The sequence below is a fragment of the Henckelia pumila genome, chromosome 4 (assembly GCF_033568475.1).
Source record: "Henckelia pumila isolate YLH828 chromosome 4, ASM3356847v2, whole genome shotgun sequence".
In the NCBI taxonomy this organism is placed as follows: domain Eukaryota; kingdom Viridiplantae; phylum Streptophyta; class Magnoliopsida; order Lamiales; family Gesneriaceae; genus Henckelia; species Henckelia pumila.
Window position 1 is genome coordinate 132,846,300 of NC_133123.1, and position 23,209 is coordinate 132,869,508.

Sequence of the window (23,209 nt, forward strand, 5' to 3'; positions counted from 1 at the left end):
ATAAAAATAATATGATTACGAGAAGATATTTTGAGGAAAATTTGGTATATTCTAGTTAGATAAAAAAAAAAATTAACAAGCATATGAATCTTATATTTAATAATATATATAGTCTTAAAATATCATCTCCTCAAGTAATGGTATCACGGAACAATAAACATATTTTTATACTAAATGCCTACACATTCCAATTTATATAATAACATATCAAAACCTGCGTATTTAATTTATTCATCTATCACACCGTAGAGTGTAGACCTTTTAGAAAATATTAATTATTGCGCTGATATATTATTTACAACAAAGCATATTAATTAATTTAAATTTTTTTGGGGAGTAATAATAATTTGTAATATTTGGACATGCATCTCACTTTCATGTAAAAAGTTTCCTGGGAAATTAAGGCGTTGGTTCTTATGACGTAGGCCGGCATCTATCAATCTCTCTCTCTCTCTCTCTCTCTTTGAAAGTGGTTGTAATAATTTGTAAACACCAACAATACATGCTTACACGCTTTGTATATATCTATCTCCTTCCCTCATATCCAAAACTAACGTTCAAAGATTCACTCCCATCTCCCAATATTCCCTTATTCTTGATCATCCACACCAAAAAGATCGAGTCTTTCTTTTCTTTTCTTTTCTTTTTTTTTTTCATTCATTTGTTGTGAATTAAGTCAAAATAGAGGAAAATGGTGGTGAAGATGATGAAGTGGAGGGCCTCGTCCAAGAAATTCGTGGCCAATATTACGGTTCATCGACTCAAAGGCCTCAAATCATGGCCACAACTCCAAGATTCTCCAAGATTTTCGGTGGAAATAAAGTGGAAAGGTTCGAAGGGAAATGCTTTGACTTCATTGAGAAGAAGAAGCGTGAGGAGGAATTTCACGAGAGAAGAAGAAGAAGAAGATGATGATGGGGTTGTTGAGTGGAATGAGGAGTTTCAAAGTGTTTGCAATTTGTCTGTTTGCAAGGATGGTGTCTTTCATCCATGGGAGCTTTCGTTTACTGTTTTCAATGTGAGTTTTTGTGTCACAAGTATCTTTTTTATTTTTTTCTTGGTTTTTGACTTTTTTATAAGCTTTCTTTTGGTGTGAAGTGATGTGGTTTGACCTTTTTTTTTCCTCTCTCTTGTGGTGTGGGATTTCATATTGAAGCAGTCTGATTTCTTGAATATGGACATTGAGGTGAAAATATTATGCATACCTTAGTTCTTATAATGATCAAGAAATGATGCATATTCCCAAGTTTTCACATTTGGAGAGGAAAAAGGCGTTCGATTTTTCCACCCATGGCTTTGTTTTGGGATTGAGAGGATGATCTGCGGGGTAAATTATATGGTTTTCTTTATTGATCAATCTTTTTAAACTTTATTTTTGTCACATATTTGGTAGCTGATCATTGAAAAGTTCTCATATATAACATCTTTGAAGAACTTGCATCTTTTGTCTATTTCTTTGTGTTCTTCCCACCTAGCGGAAACTTATTTTTACCTAGAGTTTTGTTATTTTGTTTTCTTTACTTGGAATGTTTGTATAATATATCTATGATTCGAGGATTGTAATGCATGATCTATATGGAGAATGTTTAAAAATTTGACTGCCGTTTTTAGATAAAATTCTTGGCATTGAAGTGCTGAATGTCTTGAATCCAGGGTTCAAAACAGGATGCAAATAACAAGGCCCCTATTTTCGCCACTGCATCTTTAAACCTTGCAGACTTTGCCTCCACAGCTGCAAAAGATGGCAGTGAACTTAACGTTCCTCTGGCGATATGCGGCGACTCTGTTTGCAGTATCGCATGTCTTTCAGTAAGCAACTAGCCCTCTTTCATTTGTTCGTAAAGGACTCTTTTTGCACCGTGATTTTAGCATTAAGACTCTGTTCGTTTGCGTGATTGCAGCTATCAATTTTCCTTCTAGAATTGAAGAATCTGGAGGAAACTGTGGAACCGACCTCGAGATCAGTGTTTTCCTTTCCTCGATCCCCTTGCTATGGAGAGGTCATTTCACATGACAAAGAGGAGCTACCTGATCTTAAGACGGGTCCAAAAAAAGCTAACACCTTTAACATGATTTTCGCGCAAAGAGGTAAAAGGACTGGTCAGGAAGAGGAAGTAAGTGATGGGAGGAGCTCAATACTAAGCGAGGATGCCGAGCTTACCTTCCCATTTGAAACTGAGTCATCCGATGACTCTGATGAAATTGAGTCCGAGGAAGTGAAGGATGTCTCTTTTGTCCGAAAATCGTTCAGTTACGGAACGTTGGCCTATGCAAACCATGCTGGTGTTTCGAAATACTCGAACACAAGCAGCAGTGAGGATGAGGACTGGATCTACTTTAGCCATCGGAGTTCAGACGTGGGGCAAGTATATTCCGGGGATTCTGATGCATCAAAGCCAGATAAGTCGCCACCACATGGTTTCAAGAACAGGCTTCTACCCTGGAGGAAAAGGAAGTTGAGCTTCAGATCCCCTAAAGTTAAAGGAGAGCCATTGTTGAAAAACTATTACGGAGAGGGAGGAGATGATATTGATTTTGATCGTCGACAACTTGGCTCGTCGGATGAAACCGCGTTTCAGGTTTGCTTTCATTCCCTTGATGTCGTCCCAGCAGCTAATTATCTTGATTGCTGGTATCAACAGATACCAACTTCGAAAAAATCTTGACCATTTCATGTTTTTAATGCTGTCTGTTAATGTGACAGAAGCAAAAAACTGGAGAAGATTCAGTTGCGGATCAGCCATCTTCGTCTGTGTTTGGAGATGACAATTTTGCTGTTGGTGTGTGGGAGGATAAGGAGATCGTTAGCCGCGACGGACTGAAGAAGTTGAAAACTCAAGTTTTCTTTGCTTCCATAGACCAGAGGAGCGAACGAGCAGCAGGTGAAAGTGCATGCACAGCACTTGTAGCAGTGATCGCCGACTGGTTACAGTCCAACCACGACGAAATGCCAATCAAATCCCAACTCGACAACCTGATCCGTGAAGGTTCGCTCGAGTGGAGGAACCTCTGTGAGAACGAGACTTATCGAGAAAGGTTTCCCGACAAGCATTTCGACCTCGAGACAGTCCTCGAGGCTGAAGTTCGCCCACTTTCCGTCGTACCGGAAAAATCCTTCGTCGGGTTTTTCCACCCGGATGGACTAGAGGACAAAGGGTTCGATTTCCTCCAAGGGGCAATGTCATTTGACAGCATATGGGATGAGATATGCGCTTGTGCCTCAAAAAACGACCCTTCCGACAAAGACCCCATACTGTATATCATCAGCTGGAACGACCATTTCTTTGTACTGAAGATTGAACGCCAGTGTTGCTACATAATCGACACTCTGGGCGAGAGACTTTTCGAGGGCTGCAACCAAGCCTTCATCTTGAAGTTTGATAAAGACACAACTATACATCAGATTGAAAAGGAGGCCCCAAAATCAGATGAAAAATCCGAAAAAGACGATGATGCTTCAAGAAATGACGAGGAAAAGGAGGAAGAAGAAGCATCATCGGTGTTATGTATGGGTAAAGATTCGTGCAAGGAGTACATCAAGAGCTTCTTGGCTGCTATCCCGATTAGGGAGCTGGAAGATGATCTGAAAAAGGGATTGGTTGAATCGACGAGAATTCATCACCGGCTGCAAATCGAATTCCATTTCACCAGGTGCTTGCCAGTACATAAAACAGAATCACCAGCAATGTTATCATTAGCACCAACTGAATCTGATGAATCATAAAAGTTACATTGTAATATAATGAAGCAAAGTTACATTGTAATCTAATGAAGCAATAAAGTTGACAAATATATGTTCTGTGATTAGTTCAAGGAACCAAATCAAGGTGGATGTTTCCTCATTTAACCAGCGAACTCCATTAAATAAAAGGTCAAACTGTATTAAAAATAAATAGTAAATAAAGGTAGTAACTAAAATAATTACTAAAATAAACTTTTAAGAGTAGTAACTTTCGCGAGTAATTTCAAGTTATTCGAGCTCCAGAACTCCATTTTCTTGGTCAGTGAACCTTGTACCAGGATACTCATCTCGAGTCCTTTCATACAGAATTTTTCGTCCAAAGCAACACCTAGTAAGCGAAAATTTTGATATGCTCAAAAGAAAAAGGATAGAGCTGCAAAATTTCCTACACTTTATGACACAATTAAAATGAACAAGAAGGTAAAAGAGACGTGCTGTAAATCTTTCAAAATCCAACTCGATTAAACGAGGCCTCAAAATCATATGACAGAAAGATGATGACTGCATCTAAGATCTAAGTTGTGAAATAATTATCTGTGGCATATTGAATCCTTAACTGAGCCAACTTTATCAGTATGAATATCTGGTAAAGCAAATATAGAGCTGAACCCAAAAATCAGTACTGAAGACGAGAAGCCATCGACCAAAATAGCTAGCACAATACTCGTTCTCTGGGCAAGCAAAGCTCGGTTTGTCATTCCACCTTGGAAACAAGGAACAACTCGAACCATGTTATTTTGCAAGGGACCCGTAACTTTCAATCACTCACTTGCAGGTGAACAAAGCTGAGAGGCAAGCTTCACAACTCCCCACATTGGTGCATCATTCTGCACGACAAACCACTCTAGAAATTGAAAAATCTTTTTAATTAACTATAATCAAGTGCATAATTTCAAATCAGTAGCTACGCTGCATAATCTTCCTTTGTGATGACTCAAAAATCACACGAGTCTCACGTACTTAAATGCTTGCCACGTGTTAAAATAGCAAAAGATATGAATGCCTCATGTGCTTGAGTGGTGAGTAAATCACACCATTAACGCCTCTAATCTTTTTACCAGGAATCGTTTTCCTCAGAGACACCAAGTGCGTTGATAACTATTTCTTCATATGACTTCGAACACAGAACTCACAAGATAAAATATAATGAATGCATCTGGTGTAGAATAAAGACATCCCACAGATGGACTCTTTCGTGGCTTTGAGATTATGATAAGTTAACTGCATTAAACAAAAAGAGCTCAAGCCCATGGCAGAAGGATAAGGTGAATTATTCTTCTTTTATTATTTCTTGTGAAATAGCAGATTTTTTTCAATTCACAGATCACACCAGCACATGGATAAGATGCATGAGCTTGATTCTGACATTTGAAATGTGAAATCCAAGGAGACAAGCTCAACATGTGCACTTGTCTCTAGTGAAAATAATCGATATCAATTAAGCTGAAATATGAATATTTCCGAGCAATGGGAACAGCAGCCACCCTTTTTCAATGCGATGAAACATCAGTTTTTTTCATCGTTGTGGTAGGGATAACCATTCTGTAAATATCTGTTTCAGATAAGGGATAAAGGGGCATTAGAAGCTTTGTACTCACCATATACACCACATCAAATGATTCACGGTAGGTATCACGAGAACCCTCAATGTTGTCATTGCTGCAACAAGTATTTGATAAGGTCATGCGTCTAAAATAATTTGAAGAATGCATCTCAGAATTGCAGTTGCATATCTTTCATTACTAAAAATAACAAATGACAGAAAATAAGTTAAAATAACAGGAATTCCTCATTAAAAACAACTGATACCGGAGCATCGTTGGCAATATATTGGACTTGAATACAACTTATGCAATACCTTTGTGAGGAAATCAACTTCTTGCAACTCTATAGGGGTATGCTAAATTCTATCATACTGACTAGGTTGCAATTATACTGATACGATACTTACGAATTATCCCTAGATGGATTAAAAATATTATCAGATGATCAATAAAAATCAAACTGCATAAGTCCAGGGAAGAAATCCCATATTTTTTCCACCTTTACAACAAATCCTAATCACTCAATAATATACAGAATCACTGATTACAAAAACATATCTAGAGTCTTTATTATAAGGTCCAAGTGAAGAAGTTTAAGATGAAAAATGAGATCATTCAGAAACTTGACTTATCTACATATGATTTTGTCAATAATTTCGCCCATATGGACATTTCACTTCTGTTAAAAAGATATTAATTGCCAAAATAAAAAAGATATTAATAAGTTAAACAAAAAGCTTAATAAGAACAAAAATTGAACGCACTGGTGCCAAGCTCATAACACATTTCCCTGCTAAGCAAAATCAAATTTAAGATGCAATATACCCATGGAATTTTCAAGGAAAACTTGATACTCACAGGAATCCCACAGATATTCTTGTATTGTAGTTCAATCCATCTGACATTCCCAAATCTCCAATGTGATCACCCAGAAGTAGCACGTTCGTTCTAAATTTCATAGAGGATGCATCATTCGTCATTCCATTCGGATCACCTAGTTGGTCATGGACAGGTCCAGCCATATTAATCGCATGCTCATTCTTATTCAGTACATGAATTGTTTTCCCTGCAACCAAAATGGATTATCCTTGGTGATATATTTTCTAAGCGAGGAAGAAGGGTTTTAAATGGGTACATTCAGATTCACCGACTTTCAATGATTTTTCATTCAACAAACCTCCAAACACGACACTACTATAGTATTAGAAAATTCATCACAGATATTCAAGGCAGCACAAACTACTTCAGTTGATACTTCTAGTGAAAACAAGAATAATACCTTTAAATGACACAAGATTGCCACTCTGATCAAAAACCATTCGGTTGGACACAATTTTAACATTATCAAACGACCTATGAAGTTTCTGTCTCAGCACCTGGTAAGAAGCCACCAAACATAAGCCCCAAATAGAAATGTTCTACCTCCAATTCTCCAAGGCATATAACTTCACAAAAGACTAGTATATAACTCAACATAAATTCAGAATCATAAAAAACAACCACAATTCAGATAACCAACCTCTTCAATTATATCCGCAAGGCCAGCAGAAAATATAAGGACAGGAACATTGCTCTTCTGCAAGAAACACTTATTGACGTCAGTTAGTATTTGCATGAATTTTGGTTGCTCTGCCACCATCATCACAACATATTTACGCAACCCATTTAATTAAAAACTCTGCTTTTATTACATGGAAAAGGAGAAGCCCGGGTGGTAAGTAGGTAACCATTAATATTTACCTCCAAAAGTTCAAAAAGTTCAACAACACCATCCCTGAAAGCAATCTTGGAATTAGCCACAGAGCTCCTTATTGCATCATAAGTAAGTCCTCCCTCAATAAGAAGACCGTGGGTTTTCTCCCACCTAATAAATAGAGTTAAACACTTACGCTACCAAATTCCAAGCATTTTTTAAACCAAAAATTCTGAAACTAGTATTTGACAGCAAGAAAATCGGTCAAAGGGTCAAATCGAAGAAACTGTAATCTTCTATAAAAGATAACACGCAAATTTATGCATATTGTAATAGGGATTTAGCATATTCTTTTATAGAATATAACACTATAACTTCAGCAATGTTGTAATAGGGATCTGGCTGAGATCCCGTATGAATTTCAAATAAGGAAACTCTCGTACCACTCTTCCATGAGTTTGGCTTTCTCATCAAGTGGAATTGTCGGGTCAATTTCTAAAGGATGATAATAATCATATAATTTTTGCCTCTTAAGATCGTATTCAGGATTCCCCTGCTGCAAAATTCCATGACTACCTACACAATTTAAGCTCAACAATTCAATAACTGAAAGAAAAGATGAAACTGTTTCACTAGTGTTTCATATTTATAGCTGCACTAATGTCTCCATCAGAATTCAATAAAGAAGGAAATTGGACCAAAAACTGGAAGATGCATACTTTGCCCCCGCTGTCCATGGATTCTGTATTTTGTTAGAGTAGCATCAAAATCTGCAATAACCTATTATATTGAAATATAATACAAGTGACAAATACATACATGACCAAAAAGAAAACTATCAAAAACTTAAATTGGCAACCACGCAGACAAACCATGAATTGGAAAAATCGATTTGAAAACAATTAAAATGGGCTGTTTAAACAATGCAAGGCCACAAGACAAGATCATCGAGATTGACACATTTCCAAAGATTTTTGTATGTCTGAGAGTGGGCATAAAACACACTCTCAAACATGGCTGATGCAGATTCTCTCACACTACATACTATTGAAACTGTAAGGCATTCGTGTAAGTTAGTTCCAAGATGATCGAATTTTCATAAAAACAATTTACAAGTGGGTGACACCAAACTTTTCAGTTGAAAAATATGAAATTTTTTTGAATGCAACACTTCATGGACATCAAGTTAGGGTTCAGACATTAGGTAGCTCAGACTAGTCAACATGAATTAAATCATAATCGAGTCTTTTGGGGGGAAAACAATATAAAAACTTTTCATATCGAAATCGAAGTGCCATTCATGTGGTTGGTGCTTCACACCCTAGAAAAAAGCTGGAATCCTGACTTGGACTCTTAGACAGCATATGCAAATCATATTAACAAATCAATATATCTCCCTCTCATCATCTCGTACGGAAAAATTTGAACTTTCATGTATAATTGTTCTAAAAATGCCATCACGACAATAAATATATTTCGTCCCTCACAAACTCTCAACCCTGGCTCATCTAATTATAGCCATGTAATGTAGGTAGTGGTTGAAGTATCACGTCTAAAAGAAGAACCAAAATCATCAGCATAACTAATCAGTAACAAGAAAATGCAACCTATGAGCTTCATAATCTAGCTCAAGCAGCAATTTTATAACATAAATCTGCAAAACAACTAATTAAAATTTAAGGGACCAAAAACAAAACCTGAAGCTTAGCGGGACCCTCAAATCGAACGGCGGACATTTTTCTCTGAAGAAACTGAGGGTCACCCACCATTACTTCAGCGCCATCAAACACAACATGCTCCATGATTTCACCTTGATGTTTCCCACTCTTGGTGTATCTGCTGCATCACACTCTATTCTGTCATGCAGTGTATCAAATCACCAAAATAACGACAACCCGCTGATGGAACAAGCGAGAGAATAAATTCGCAGCAATGTATATCAAATATATGCCGTAAAAATTTGTGTGAATTCCATGCATTTTTCAAGTGATGCATATAATGTGGATTACAAAACTGGTGCACCTGAATTTGGAGGTAGGAATTAATCGAGGCAGCGGATTGAAAATTGGTGCGGAGTAAATCGGACGAATTGAAGTGCGAAGCAGATTTCTCATGAGAGAGCAAGGAAGAAGAACTGTGGATGATATTTGTCGGTCATTTTGCAGCCATGGCTATTCCTCTTCTTCCTTCATGGGCGGGTTTGGGTTGAACCGACCCGATAAAGATTTCGGGTTGTCCATTTACCCTATAAAGATTTCGGCTTGTCCAATTACATAAATTTATATATTTAAAGATGACGACAGTGTAATAAGAAAATTAAATTATATATTTCGGAGAGAAAAAAAAAAGATACTTATTCAAAATAATTTGTATATGTCGTCACTATAATTTTAATTTTAATAACAATTCACCACTATACTTTTAAAGAATAGGTGTCGTGTGAGCAATCGATTCGAGTGATAAATACAATGAAAAATAAATATTTTAATATAAAAAATAATATTTTTTTATGTATAAAATCAAATAAAAAACGAGTTATAAAATGTATTTAAATAAACTTTTATTTTAGATTGAAGTTACATCGGAAACAACAATCTATTTATGTAAACAAGTATAAAATTATAACATGTTATACAAAATGAATGACAGAAGTTTAATAAATATTTTCGACAACTAAAAAAAGTACATATTACACAACAATGGAAGTCCAATTCTCCCATTTCACTCACACTATCCTCTCTCTTATTAACAAATGAAAGAATATATCATATCCCTACACTACACACATTAACAACATTTTGAACAATGATTCAACAGCAAAATGGGCATATAATCACCCCATTTTCATTACATTCTGAGCAAATTATTGCCTCAAAACCTCCTTCGACAATTATTTTATGGCTGCCATTGCAATTAAAACACACAATGAACCTTATCCCACCACACCCTTCACACGGCCCTTCTCTGCTATCAATTGGAATCCCTTCGAAAAGTGGCCTAAGTTTACCCAATTCATGCAATGATAACACTTCTTCAGCTCCTCCTATGTATCTACCCTTTATAAACAATCTTGGGGGAACTTCTTTAGCACCCAAAATCACCCACAGCTCTTCCTTGAACTCCGAATGCATCGATATGTCTCTCTCGAAGAACAAGATTCTTAGATTTTCTAACAAAGATCTGATCTTATGGCAGTCCTCGAATGTTTTTCGTATCCCTCTTAGGCCGGTCGTGTAAAGAACAACTGTCTCACTCCCCCCTGGCGGGCATTTCTCTTCAAATTCATGTAGGGGATCAGTGGTTTCCTCCAATTTTCGGGATTTTATCGGGGGTTGTTCAATACCATCATTTTCTTGGAAGATTTTCACCATGTTTCTTGATCTCCTCTCCGCCTCTCGGGCCTTAACTTCCATAACCGCCTGCTCAAAAGCTGCAAGAAGTTTGGGATCGAAAAGGGTCCTCGAATCCATATCCGGCGGCCTGAAAGACGACACATCAATCTCTGATAAAGGGACTATTTCCCTCTCCACTTCCCGGAGTTCATTACCTTCCAAGATCGCATCTTTAGACCTCCAAGTATTGATTAACCTCGAATTTTCTTTCGATTCATTTTGGTTTTTATCCTTCACTTCCGGCCGGATATTTTCTTTATCATCACTATCACCTGCAAATTCTAATTCTTGATCATCAAGGTCTTTCATCAGCTCTGATACATCAACGATATCAGGTTCTTGAACTTGAAACTTGTCATCAAATAGCTGGTGTGCAGGTTCATTCTGAATGGCCACCGAAGGCAAACCCGTAATCAAATTCGATGAATAAAAACCGTAATCTAACACATTTACCTGAAGGATTCTTTCAGTTTTCAAGTACCCAATTGCTTTGATTGTCTGAAACTTCTTCATCAGCTTCCCTTTCACTCCTTTCATTTTCTTTTCACCTTTACTGATTCAGATAGGAGAATTCTGAGGTGGGATCCAAGTTTCTGAGCTAATGAGAAACAGGATCCAATCAAGATTTTGAAATGGATTTTACAGGTTTGAAGATTTAAAAAAAACAAAATTTTGGTGGGTGGCAGGTGTTAACGGCTAGTAAGATTTGTGCTTGTGCTTCCTTTTTTATTTGAAAATGATTCGGTGTGAGACGGCGCATTGAGCTGGTTTACCAGTAACCAAACTTTTTCTTTTCCTTCTTTTGTTTTTAAGGTCAAACTTTCATGATTGTCTCATATTTATTAGACCACAATTTGGAAATGGGAGTTGATATTTACCTTTCATATTGTGTTATTTACACTTCACTTTATGTATAAAATATGTGTCCAATTTACTCATAAGTGAAGTGCAAATAATAAAAAATAGAGTGTAAATGATATTAAAAAAAACCTGATATAATTTAAATAGTATTTGCAACCTCTAATAATAAATGATTATCTACCTTATAATAACAGTGGTTTATTTGTTAGCTTGCGCTTCATACTTCATTAAATTATGGGACAATTGCTATTTTCAATTTTAATGAGAAAATTGTTATAGTCACGTATATTTCTTTCTTTGTGATTTTGATATTTTTTGTTAACTTTAGACTTTAGTTCATAATTTTTTTAATCTTTTTTTTATAATGTACGGTTAACATGATGTATCGTCATCATCGAGTTAAAATTTTTGAAATTTGAAAAATACAAGATTAAGATTAAAATTTGATAATATTAGATTTTGAATCGCAAAGAAATGAACATATAAAGGACTAAATAAAAATTCTCTATTCAATATCGAACAAAATCTGATTTATTTAAATTTTCATATGCGATTGATATTTAAATGCCGAATTGCACGCGTTGCGTATTTGTACGTTTCGTTTTTGCGTATACGTTTGCATTGTCTGTTTTTTTATTAAATAATTGTAGAAAATAAAATATTAAATCATTGTTAAAAAAATTAAAAACAAAGAGACAACATCAACATATCAATTTGATGTAGTCTCACACTTAGAGACCGTTTGCTTTCAATAGAGTTTTTAAAAAATAAGTATTTTTTTAAGTTGGCTTTTAAAAGCATTTTTTAAAGTAAAAGCTGAAATAATTTTGTGTTTGGATAAATATATTGAAAGAAATTTTTTAAAGTTGAGTTTTAAAAAAGTATTTGAAAACCTATAAATATGGGCTTTTAAAAAAAACACTTATTTTGGTTTAAATAATTGCTTTTAAAAGCACTTAAAATTCATCCAAACACATTTGAGTTAATAAAATCATTTTTTAAATAAATTTTTTTTTTCTTAATTCTCTACTCAAACCAAACGGGCTCTTAATATAATAGAAGAGATAGAAGAGAAAATTGAAGGCATATAATAACTCAATAGTAAAAAAGCAGAGCTAATTGCATTCGGTCCCTTGTGAAATTTTTAATTGTTACAAAATCCCCTATGAAAAATTAATAGGCTAATATATCCTTGAATTTTTAAATATTTTGCTCATAACCCCCTATAATCAATGTTGTGAACTCACGCGTGATAAATGCAAGTGTTTATGATATTTGATGTTTTTTTACACATCACTTGATTAATTTACCCTTCATCTTGAGGCTAAAATATTAGTTTTTTCCTCTCTTATTTTCATATAATAAACATTGAATTTTTCATTCAAAATATACAGCTTTCCATAATTAATTCCTAGACACTAGCTTATTATTTATTTATAAATATAATTTATAAATATTTATATAGGATGTGTTGTGCAGTCAATTAACTCCATAAAGATAAGGGACTTGTACAGTCAATTAAGTCTAATTATATTCAATTTAGTAGAAAAATGATTCAAAGTCTCCATCGACTCTAAAAGCTAAAAGGGTTGGATTGAGCCTTAAGATGGAAGGTAAAATATTTTAGCCACGTGTATGATAGATATGATAATAAAAAAAATTAGTATAAATAATTTTATCGATATTAATTTAATAAAGATAAATTAAAAACAAAAACTATATGAAAATTAGACTGAAAAAAAGAAAATGGAACGGAGGGGGAGTGGTATTTTTGTACATGGTATTTGTTTTCAAAAGCTCTGGATTAATGGGACGAGGAAACAATGGTCTTGCGTTGAGCAGACGTGGGTTTCATGCACCCAAAAAATGGGCCTCAAACCCATTCATAAAAAGAATGAATATATATGAGATTTCTCCTCAACCATTAATCCTACAAACTTATAACTGCCATCTATAAAATCTACTCCTCTTCTTCTTCTTCCAACCATAAATAAAAAGTAAAAAAATGGCAAAACAAAGTGGGATTTTACTTACAGTCACAGTACTTTTGCTTGTGTTGAAGGATGGTTCGTATAGTTTGCAACACATGGTTGGAGATTCAATTTGGTCCATCCCGCCTGCAAATGACTTCTATGCCAATTGGTCCTCATCTCATTCCTTTCACATTGGCGACACATTGTGTAATTCTTGATTTTTCTTGCGCTTTATTTTTGTTACGACGAAAAAAAAAAGTTTTACATTTCACTGAGTATTCTTGTTTCAATAAGATTGTAGCATTCTTCTTTGGTAAAAATGGGAATTTGAGACATCTCATTTTAAATTGCATACAGATTTCGACTTCGATTCGGGGTTCTACGATGTGATTCAAGTGTCGAGAGGGGAATATGACAGTTGCTGGACGAATCAACCCTACAAGGCATTCGTTGATGGTCCAGCGGCAATCGATCTTACTGAAAAGGGGGTGTTTTACTTTATATGTAATGTTTCAAACTACTGCAGATTGGGGCAAAAAGTTTGTGTTATAGTTGAAGAAAAGGCCATAAACATGGCACCAAGTACGAGCCCATCTCCCTCTACCTCAGCCAATAGTCCATATTCTCCTCAATCACCTACTGTTCACTAGATTCAGTGCAAGCAAACTGTCGCTGAATTTTTTATGTAACGCTGAAATAGATTGCTGTGTATTTGGATGCATTGCGTTTAGTACTCGACGCACAGAGATAAACCAATGCGATTAAAACCCCCAATAAGTTCACGTACCAAAAACAAGAACAATAATCACTCCGCAGAGATGTCAACAATGTATTTTTATTATAAAACTGCCACTCAGTAATTGTGTCAAACAACCAAGATAATAGGGGAATGCCGATATAGGGACAAGCCAAATATTACATTCGATATTTAACATATGTCTGCAACTCGATCTCTATCCTCGGAGTGATGCTTGGGGAACAGAAGGTAATCCTAGTTCATCCACAGCCTGTCAAGCAGAAAAGTATCTTTAACTCTAAAGGATAAGATAGAGATGGCCATAACAAAATATACAAAAACAAGAATTGGTGCATAAAATTTAGAATCAAGTATAAACCGACATACTGTCATCTCCCTTCGTATTTCTGTTTCAGACACCATCTTGATGTATTTTTTGAATGATATACACTGCAGGAGGTGTCGCTAGTGTACAACGGCGCATTACAATTAAACTTGGTTCTTATTTAAAATCAATGATCTAGAGTATATCACAAATTTTACAACTGTTATTCCTTGTGTCCAAAACTCAATCTTTGATATAATCCAAAAACAGTAGACCGGGTTACTCAAAGGCAGATAATTAACCATATATATAGATAAGGTTGTATTCCAATTATCTCTCGCACATAGTGAAGATCTTTTCAGATGGACAGATAAAAAAGAAAAAAGATGATAAAGGTTACCTGCACATTTGCTTTGCCCATTGGTGCTGATGGCAAATCAAGTTCCACTTCCATGTCAGGTTGAAGATATGCAGGGACTCCATTGCTTTCAGTTTCAAAACCCATGATTGCTTCTAGAGCACCAAGCTCTGAGTAACCACATAAAAAAATGTTGATTCAAAGAAGAAAGATAAGAATTTATCACAACATGAGTGAAACCCTGGATGACAATTTGAAGATGGGTAGGTTAATAAGCAACTTAAATTTTCATATTCTCATTATTTATGCAGAAGTTCAATTTTAGTATTTCATCAACGCAATCAACACCTTCCATTATAATATTAAAAGTCTCTTGATTTCGATTAATAAAGGGAGGTCAGATTCAATCTTACCACACAAGAGTTCATCCTTATCAATGTGATCAGTTACATTATAGCTTCTATCAAGAAACTTTTGGATTTCATTACTCACATCCATGAGGTTCAACATTTCATCTTGTAAGTTCTACAAACAATCAAATTCCACTAGGAAATATAAGAAAAATATCGAACAAAAGAATCCTTTGGTTAAAAGAGAAAGGTGTTAGGAATGAGGTACAAACATCTATATCTTGAATTTTCACTCTTCATCATTCCTATGAGCTCTTTATTCGTCGATTCCAAAGCAGACATCTTGAGAACATATGATATAATTAGTATAAATACCACAAGTGATAAACAGATGTATCTGAGTTACTAAAAGTGCCAACCAGGAAAACATTTGCAACTTTGATAGGCACATAATATTAATAGCATACCAGAATATTAGTGCAGGATTGGTCACAAAATATCACAACAGGAGTCTCCTTCTTCATGAAAAAAGGGTAATCGCCCTACCTCTAAGGAGGTAGGCAGCAGTTTCCAATCACGTTAGAGAATAAGCTCCACCTCACAAGTCTTGAACCTTTCCCTGTGGGGAACTAACAAGGAAAAGACATTGTTCTGTGAATTTGATGAATCTAGAAAAATGATACTCTATGACAGGATCATAAATTGTTCTATAATGCATTCATCACAAAGCTCTAGAATTGATGGACTAAACACATTGAGTAAAATAAACATATAGAAAAAAATTTGCTTCAGATCAAAACAAAGAACCGTTCTAAACCATAAAATAAGTCGATAGAAGGTCAATATCATGCAGAAGATCTCTTGATCAAGGCTGTGTATACATAAACAACACAATCGATAATACAGATATCTATGTCATTCGACTTTTGCAAAATACATATCTGAGAATTGAATGGACGGAAAACGATGAAAATGGGGAATAAACTGAATGTGCATTTTGACATTGAGTCATTATGGACTATGGAGAAGATAGCAAATGGAAGATCACTAAAACGTACTGTTTGTTGGGCATCTTTGATTCCATCCGCAGCAAAGGCAACTTGATCTAGGTTGAATGTCTGATTGTATAGCATATCGCGTTGACCTTCATGCCTGTTCGAATATATTTCAAAAAACTGTTAATTTATCAAAATGTGAGTGACCTGACCAACCTGACCTTATTTGTATGTTGCAATTTAGGTATTGTATTTAAGGCGTGTTCTAGTGGATGTTATTCTTTTTCTTTTTGAAAACTGTTCTAGTGTATATTAACTTCCTTGCTATTGCACACTGCCACAAACTGCTTTCCGACCCCATAGTTCACATCAGCTGGCTGCTGGCTCAAACAGTTCGTAAAGCCAAATGAAGGGTTGTGCTATTTAGAGCTGTTTTGAACCAAACTAAAACAGGGAAGACTGGGTGATGGAACCAACGGTTTGCATGGATTTCTAAGCATCGAGGCAGATAAATAAAGGGTTGTGTCTACTAGAGAAGTTTTGAGTCAAAATAAAACAGCGCAACAGAGTGGGTGACAAAACCAATGGTTGAAATCTGAGCTGGATTTCTAATCATCGATGCAGATAACTTTGGACTGGAGCCCACTTCCAATTTTTTAAAATCAAAGCTACCAACATATAACAATCAAATCCAATGAAACCCAACGCTCCCCGGTCAAATTTTTTAAAGAATTCCCAGATTTCACCTCATGTACAACATGAACATTACACATCCAAACCATTAGCAAGAAGAATAATTGGATAACCAAATGTACAAAGTAGCAATGTAAAATAATAAACAATCACATAGAGGAAATAACTCACACTCTCTTTTGCTTGAGAACCCTCATGGCTCTAGCTTTGATGGCTTCTTGTGCTGGACCTGGTCGGGTTTTCTTGATCTGATCTTTGTATCTAGCAAGTTCAGCATCAAGTTTCTTTATCTTCTCGTCAATGGTTTCACCTCTTTTATTTATCTGAAGTTAAAAACAATCATGAGCAGATGTTTAATGATCCAACGGAGTAATTACTGATGCTGCAAGGATGATCAAGTACAAAACTACACAACAAAATCACACAAATTGGAAATGAACATGGAAACATAAATGTTTCGGAGAAGCATAGAAGACTAAGGACTTCCACCAGCATGCATGATTGATGAACACATGCCATATAAACACCATAAAGATTCTGAAGAAAGTTCAGGAGCAACAAAGTTGATTCAGATAGGTAAATGGAATTTTTTAAAATGTCAGGAATCTTAATATCAAACATCGATAATGTACAACTAAAAAAAAAACTCAACCAGTTATGACAAGATTCAGAATAGAGACAGAAGAAAAATAATGAAGGCGCAATTTTATCAGTGAACCAGTGAAAGCCACATGCGAGGAAATGATTACAAATTAAAGGATAAACAAGGGAACGGTAGAGAAATATAGAAATGGCAAGTCTACAAAAGAGAAACACGCGTTCACAATGCGCAAACATTTCACTTGTGACTGGGACCTAAAACTGAACTTAAACCAGCAAATCAGTAATTCTGATACCACAATGATAATGCAAGAACAGAGATCGTCACATAAAAAAGATATCCACATCAATCAGTGGATCCTTGAGCAAAATTGAATTCAGAATTACTTAAAACTACTTATTACATACCCGGTCGGAGGATTCTTGAAGTGATGGGTTTGGTTCTTTATCTTTCTTCGCACCAAAAGCTCGCCTCATCTTCTCGCTCTAAGCGTGAATGAATTACAAACAAATTTCAAAGGAAATCAACGCAGAGAGCTCGCAAATTTGAGCTGAGAGGGAAATGGGAACATCTCCAATTTTAGTCGAATACTTTTTATTTCTTCCGAACGCGGATCGGACTTACTTTAAATTGGATCCGGTGATTCGCACCCCGATAAAAGGAGATGATTTTTTTCTTTTTAAGTAAAAGATTTCAGTCGTGCAAAATTACATCGGAAATGAAATTAGATTATTTATGATTGAAGTTAAGATATAAATTATCATATTTGAAATTTGACCACATAAATTACCAAAAATCGTTAAGATATAAATATACCTGACTAATATCGTAATTTCTTTATTACTGACGACAACTATATTATGATAACTTTAATGACATTATTTGACAACGATGGGAAAACTAATTACTACATTTGCATATTTATGTTGGCACGGCAAAATTACACACATATAATTAATTAATAAGGTTGATGAGTCCAAAGTAATTAATTTTGATTCAAATCTAACTTTTTATGTATCAAAAGTATCCCTCTAAAAATAAAAGTTTTGATTTTTTTTTTTTTGATAAAAAATATAATAAAAATATGTGTCAGTAAACCTTGTGTTCACGAGGTTGAAAATGAACCGAACCGGTTCGTGAGCTTTACGAGTTCCCTCGATAAATATTTGATTCGTATTCGAGCTTATCAACTCAGGCCGAATTCGAACATGTTCGAACATTTTTTCGAACCGAGTTCGAGCCAAAATTATTTTGTTCGATAGTTCGCGAGTCTTATATTTAATTAATATAATATAATTATATAATAAATATATATATACATTTTTCAAACCTTTTGAGTTTTTCGAACCATAACATCCGAGCAATAGTTCACGAATAGGTTCGAATGTTTCTAGCCAAACTCGAACTCGAATATACTCTTATCGAGCCAAATTCGAGCCTTAAAATTTTACCATTATTCAGCTCGATTCGATTTGTTTGCACTCCTAGTTCACCTATAACTATTATAACTTATCCACTCTTCGATTTTTTTTAAAAATCACATAAATATTTATTTATGTTATGAAAACAAATCTGTTTTTAGTATTTGCAATGCGTGATAAAATCATTTATTGATTAAAAAAAATATTTATGATACGTACATTCGATCAATCAAATTATTACAAAATGGAACTCATTCATATATTTCTTGATTGAAGTACGATCTTTCCATAAAAATGCCTAGAACAAATTTTAAAACAGAAAAAACAAAAACAAAAACTTTTTTTTTTATCATTATTGAAACAGACATTTTGATCCAATTAATTTTAGCTACTGATTTTACTTGCGTACAACCCATTTTATAAATTCATCACGCCACATTTTCAAAATTTATTATTACCAAGCCCAAATGCTCGGAGAACACAACACTTATTCAAATATGAAAACACAAAACTACATAGCATTGCTACTCGCTGCACCAGAATGTAAAATCAAATATTCCCAAGGTGGGAAATAGTTCGATCAAATGCATTGGTTCAGGACCTATATAAATTATACATCAAGAAAAAGGCACACTATGCCCACATACAGACAGATATATAGCCACGCCGCGGAAATTCTTCAATAACTCAACTAAGACCTCAGACCACGTTCCTTCCGGGATTTTGTCACAAACAAATCTCCGGATTTCATCATACCAGGAATACGCCCAGAAAGTGTAAGACAATAGATTTGCATAATTCCTTCTCTTCGTCCAAGTGAAACGATAGCTGCTGCTGGACCAGGCTTGTAAGTGGACAGTTTAGTTTTGTTTCTGCCACTCATCAGCAACTTCAAGTTCTTGGCAGCAACCAAGGCATGGTTATTGGCCAAAAATCCTAGCTTTAGTTCCTACAAGAGGCCATTTCGAGTAATAAATGAACCATTCAAGTAAAGTATTCTCCCAGCATAACTCTTAGCTACACCGCCTACACCAACGCGGCGGACAAGTAGATAGATTAATATAGTCTCGTATTTTCAATGGGAAAGAATGCTCACACAACGACAACAGAACAAAGAAAACTGACGAAAGCAGAAGAGAACAAAAAAGTTAAAAAAAAAAACTAATGTTTCAAGTTTACATTACAAAACAATAAATTATTATATGAGGATATTACATCCCTTAAGATCAGTAAAATAAAATATTTCATGAAAGAAAAAAAAGCTTACTGGAATATCAGTTATATCTCCAATGGCGAAGGCATTTGGGTGATCCTTGATCCGCAAGTTAGCATCAACCATCAACCTCCCTTCCGTATCTAAGCTGTCTCTCAAGATCGTCTCCTTTAGCCAAGATGAACCAATTCCCTGACCCGCGCAAAGGAAATGGCAATCAGCTACTATTCTCTCTCCACCTGAAGTTTCATAAACACCATCAGTCTGAGAGTCCAGGCTGACAGATTGGTTCAAAATGACCTCAACTTTCTTTGAAGTCAACCAATTGAGTGCTTTCTTTCCTGCCTTTTCTCCAATAAATTCCAATAACCTTGATCCTCGGTGCACCAGTGTTACTTTTTTATCAGGGAAATCCACACTGATTTCTGCAGCTAGCTCTACACCAGTTGGCCCCCCTCCAACAATCAATATTGAATTGGCTGATTTTATCTTTTCTTGCTCTGCAATATACAGGAAAGTCAGAAGCCAGCAAAGGCATCAGCAATTAAATTTATGTATTTTAATGAAGAATCTCAAAATGCAACAAGAGAATTTACAAACTAACACGCAGCTGTTATGGAAGTATGTAACTAACTATTCGGATCCAGCGAATTATGAATTTTTCGTGGATGCCATTTAGAATTTCACTCGGTGGAATCATATATATAAACGAGAACAACGTATCAGATCAATAACCCGAGTAAACAGATAAAATTTCATCAACACTCAGACCATGAGAAAATCGAAATATCACTGGCCAAATGGGAATCACCGTTTTTTAAATGTATGCAATTCAATTAAAAAAGGAAGGTTAAATTCATGCAAATGAAGGCAACTTTGACAGAGTTCATCAAAGGGGTATTTCTATACCACAAGAGGAGTATAATCTTGTATTATATATATAGATCCCAGAGGTATTTCATGGAGAGCCCACATATATTTCGATTCACCCAACGCTGTATACGTGATCGATGTAGCTTCAACCAATACATTAAATTTTTATGCCATGTACATGTGACAATCACATTCCGCAGTTGTCTCGTTTTAGCAATTGTACCTGCTTGAAAGTAACGAAGCCTCTCAGCTTTCGTAAAATCACCAGTGTGCGCATGGCCTGTGGCAATGACAAGATAATCATATCCAATCGAATGACCTTGGGCAGTCAATACATGAGTTCCCGTAATGCCAGCTGCAGCAGACGTAACAACTCGGGCTTTAGGAAGGTAATCTGAGTGATTGATCAAAATTCTTTCAGCAAACGAGGGTTCGACCATGGCTCTCAATATTGCCCAGGGGATCTCTAAATACTCCTTCCTGCATTATATATGTTTCGATGAATCAAATGAAACCAAACTCTTAGGAGGTCTCAGCTCAAGTGAAATTAGATGACATATCATGCGAGAAAAACTGGATCTCAACACTAAAAAAGAATTAATACTACCAACCCTCACTGAATTGCTAGTTTATCTGGTAACAACACAATCTAAATCGAAACCAAATACTTCGTTAATCCAATCGAAGAAATGCAAGCCAAAGCAATCAAGCCACATGTAAAACGACGCATCGAGCTAAAAAGAAACGTATATGTAATAATACTGTAAAAAATAAGGAATCGGAGAAAGATAGCAGACTGACGGATCAATGAGCACAACATCAGCATCGTTCTGAAGCGTTTGCGCAATCAGAGAACCGCCGACTCCGCCGCCAACCACCACCACCCTTTTCTTTTCTCCGGTAAAGCCCTCCATTGCTCACCACAAAACTAAAGGAAGAATCACTAGCGCGGAATACTCAGGCCAAATGCTTGTGAGTTGTGGTAATATATATTCATACTTCTGACTTGAGCAGGAGGTTAACTTTAGTCTATTTCAAAACACACGCAATTGCAATTTTCAAAACACACGGGCAATATATTTATTTTAAAATTATATTTATTTACAACAATTATTTATTATTTGAAAGAATATATCTATATTATCTATATTATATTATAATACTTGAAACTATTATAAAAACTATTTTTGACATGATGTGAGGAAACCGAAAATTCTTTCCACTTTTATCCTTTGATTGCAATCAAATTTTTACGTTGAAGCACTTTCTCTTATTTTTTTAATCCATTGGAAATCTAATTGTCCACCCACATACAATTTCGGAGCATAAAATTTTAATATCATACATTATATTTCACACGCAACGTCGTCTGCTCCGCAACTAGTATATATAATCTATTTACATATTCAAAGAAAACGGTATATAAAAATTATTTTCTTCCCCTGACATTAAACCCATTTTTTTTTAATTTCTTTATGACTTTTCAAAAATTGGGAGTTGTATCATAAGTCTCGTTCAAAATGTAAGTGTGTAGTGTTATTTTTAGTTACATACGTTTGGTTGAATCAATTATAATTTTTTTAATAAATGGTTAATTTCATTATAATATTTTTACAAATACATGGTTAATGAAATACATTGTGATATATTCAAATTGTTTCAAATTTTATAAATTACAATATAAATGATATAAAATTCATTTCAAACTACAAAATTCGTGCTTACATGATCTCGAAAGATTTGTTTGACGCGATCATCATCATTATTATTAATAAGAAGAAAGTAAAGTTCAAACATATTGACTTTAAAATCTAATGGACCGTTGAATGGGTTTGGTAGATTCTAGACACAAGAGACTAATCAATGGATGAGATTATGCTACAAAATTATTGAGTGTTTGGTTCAATTGATAGGATTATTGAATGATTATTAAATGAATGATAAAAGACATGATAAATAAAGATTGACAATTTGTTTTGAAAATAGTATTGTGTTTGGTTTGATTTTTAGGAATAAGATTAAATAATGGTTTAAAAGTTTTTGCTAAAAATACCATTTATATTTTATTGGATGAGTGATTTTTAGGTTGGAGGAAAAATGTTATTATGAAATTTATGTATAAGATAAAAACAAGGATAAGCAATACTAGGGTGAGGGAAGAGTTTAGTTAACCTACTATAAAATAACTTTATACTTTCTAGGTTAGATTAGCTTATTTTAATAAAAATCCGACCAAACAATGGATAAAATCAAAAATCACACACAAACCTACCTAATCCCTTGTACCAAACACTGCGTGTAAGTGATCAATGTTATGAACGGTCGATTTATCTCGTATCTGTGGCTTCTATTGATGGTTAATGAGATCTTTCTTCGCTACATATATAATGATCATAATTGGTCCAAACATGTGAGATATATGATTCACTCACAAAAAAA

The 23,209-nt window shown here is 34.9% G+C and overlaps 5 protein-coding genes and 1 pseudogene across 8 annotated transcripts; 2 read left to right on the forward strand and 4 right to left on the reverse strand.

Annotated features, from left to right (window-relative positions):
- Positions 1 to 473: 473 nt before the first annotated feature.
- Positions 474 to 3,807, forward strand: LOC140864176 (uncharacterized). Its single transcript, XM_073268145.1, has 4 exons — positions 474 to 1,018; positions 1,654 to 1,809; positions 1,902 to 2,579; positions 2,705 to 3,807. Exons 1-4 carry the CDS (start codon positions 692 to 694, stop codon positions 3,722 to 3,724), a joined length of 2,181 nt encoding a protein of 726 aa, XP_073124246.1. The 5' UTR covers positions 474 to 691; the 3' UTR covers positions 3,725 to 3,807.
- A 47-nt stretch (positions 3,808 to 3,854) lies between these two features.
- On the reverse strand, positions 3,855 to 9,204 carry LOC140864177 (uncharacterized). 4 transcript variants are annotated; one of them, XM_073268146.1, is made up of 10 exons: positions 9,002 to 9,204; positions 8,677 to 8,818; positions 7,699 to 7,759; positions 7,423 to 7,555; positions 7,027 to 7,150; positions 6,806 to 6,862; positions 6,566 to 6,662; positions 6,145 to 6,352; positions 5,341 to 5,401; positions 3,855 to 4,569 (listed from the first exon to the last, which is right to left on the reverse strand). In XM_073268146.1, exons 1-10 carry the CDS (start codon positions 9,091 to 9,093, stop codon positions 4,504 to 4,506), a joined length of 1,041 nt encoding a protein of 346 aa, XP_073124247.1. In that variant the 5' UTR covers positions 9,094 to 9,204; the 3' UTR covers positions 3,855 to 4,503. The 4 variants fall into 4 exon arrangements, with proteins under 4 accessions (XP_073124247.1, XP_073124249.1, XP_073124250.1 ...); XM_073268148.1 differs by having other exon boundaries at positions 3,856 to 4,569; positions 8,677 to 8,830; positions 8,994 to 9,108; XM_073268149.1 differs by having other exon boundaries at positions 3,856 to 4,569; positions 8,677 to 8,835; positions 9,002 to 9,107.
- Positions 9,205 to 9,719: 515 nt separating this feature from the next.
- LOC140867515 (uncharacterized) lies at positions 9,720 to 10,975 on the reverse strand. The gene has a single exon (XM_073272590.1). The coding sequence runs from the start codon at positions 10,906 to 10,908 to the stop codon at positions 9,790 to 9,792; it is 1,119 nt and encodes a 372-aa protein (XP_073128691.1). The 5' UTR covers positions 10,909 to 10,975; the 3' UTR covers positions 9,720 to 9,789.
- A 2,262-nt stretch (positions 10,976 to 13,237) lies between these two features.
- LOC140861777 (mavicyanin-like) lies at positions 13,238 to 13,855 on the forward strand. The gene is made up of 2 exons (XM_073264786.1): positions 13,238 to 13,412; positions 13,563 to 13,855. The coding sequence occupies exons 1-2, from the start codon at positions 13,238 to 13,240 to the stop codon at positions 13,853 to 13,855; spliced, it is 468 nt and encodes a 155-aa protein (XP_073120887.1).
- A 178-nt stretch (positions 13,856 to 14,033) lies between these two features.
- On the reverse strand, positions 14,034 to 17,931 carry LOC140864914 (vacuolar protein sorting-associated protein 60.2-like; annotated as a pseudogene).
- A 1,251-nt stretch (positions 17,932 to 19,182) lies between these two features.
- Positions 19,183 to 21,760, reverse strand: LOC140865697 (uncharacterized). Its single transcript, XM_073270416.1, has 4 exons — positions 21,572 to 21,760; positions 20,994 to 21,250; positions 19,952 to 20,397; positions 19,183 to 19,633 (listed from the first exon to the last, which is right to left on the reverse strand). Exons 1-4 carry the CDS (start codon positions 21,682 to 21,684, stop codon positions 19,376 to 19,378), a joined length of 1,074 nt encoding a protein of 357 aa, XP_073126517.1. The 5' UTR covers positions 21,685 to 21,760; the 3' UTR covers positions 19,183 to 19,375.
- Between the last annotated feature and the right edge of the window lie 1,449 nt (positions 21,761 to 23,209).

Coding starts and splice junctions, on each gene's coding strand:
- LOC140864176 (XM_073268145.1), top strand. CDS start 692: ATGGTGGTGAAGATGATGAAGTGGAGGGCCTCGTCCAAGAAATTCGTG. Junction 1,810..1,901: donor GCAGTATCGCATGTCTTTCA/GTAAGCAACTAG, acceptor GCGTGATTGCAG/CTATCAATTTTCCTTCTAGA. Junction 2,580..2,704: donor CGGATGAAACCGCGTTTCAG/GTTTGCTTTCAT, acceptor TTAATGTGACAG/AAGCAAAAAACTGGAGAAGA.
- LOC140864177 (XM_073268146.1), bottom strand. CDS start 9,093: ATGAGAAATCTGCTTCGCACTTCAATTCGTCCGATTTACTCCGCACCA. Junction 7,151..7,422: donor GCCAAACTCATGGAAGAGTG/GTACGAGAGTTT, acceptor TCTATTTATTAG/GTGGGAGAAAACCCACGGTC. Junction 4,570..5,340: donor CATTTGATGTGGTGTATATG/GTGAGTACAAAG, acceptor TTTGTCGTGCAG/AATGATGCACCAATGTGGGG.
- LOC140867515 (XM_073272590.1), bottom strand. CDS start 10,908: ATGAAAGGAGTGAAAGGGAAGCTGATGAAGAAGTTTCAGACAATCAAA.
- LOC140861777 (XM_073264786.1), top strand. CDS start 13,238: ATGGCAAAACAAAGTGGGATTTTACTTACAGTCACAGTACTTTTGCTT. Junction 13,413..13,562: donor TCACATTGGCGACACATTGT/GTAATTCTTGAT, acceptor AATTGCATACAG/ATTTCGACTTCGATTCGGGG.
- LOC140865697 (XM_073270416.1), bottom strand. CDS start 21,684: ATGGAGGGCTTTACCGGAGAAAAGAAAAGGGTGGTGGTGGTTGGCGGC. Junction 21,251..21,571: donor GATGTTGTGCTCATTGATCC/GTCAGTCTGCTA, acceptor TATATAATGCAG/GAAGGAGTATTTAGAGATCC. Junction 20,398..20,993: donor GCTTCGTTACTTTCAAGCAG/GTACAATTGCTA, acceptor TGTATATTGCAG/AGCAAGAAAAGATAAAATCA.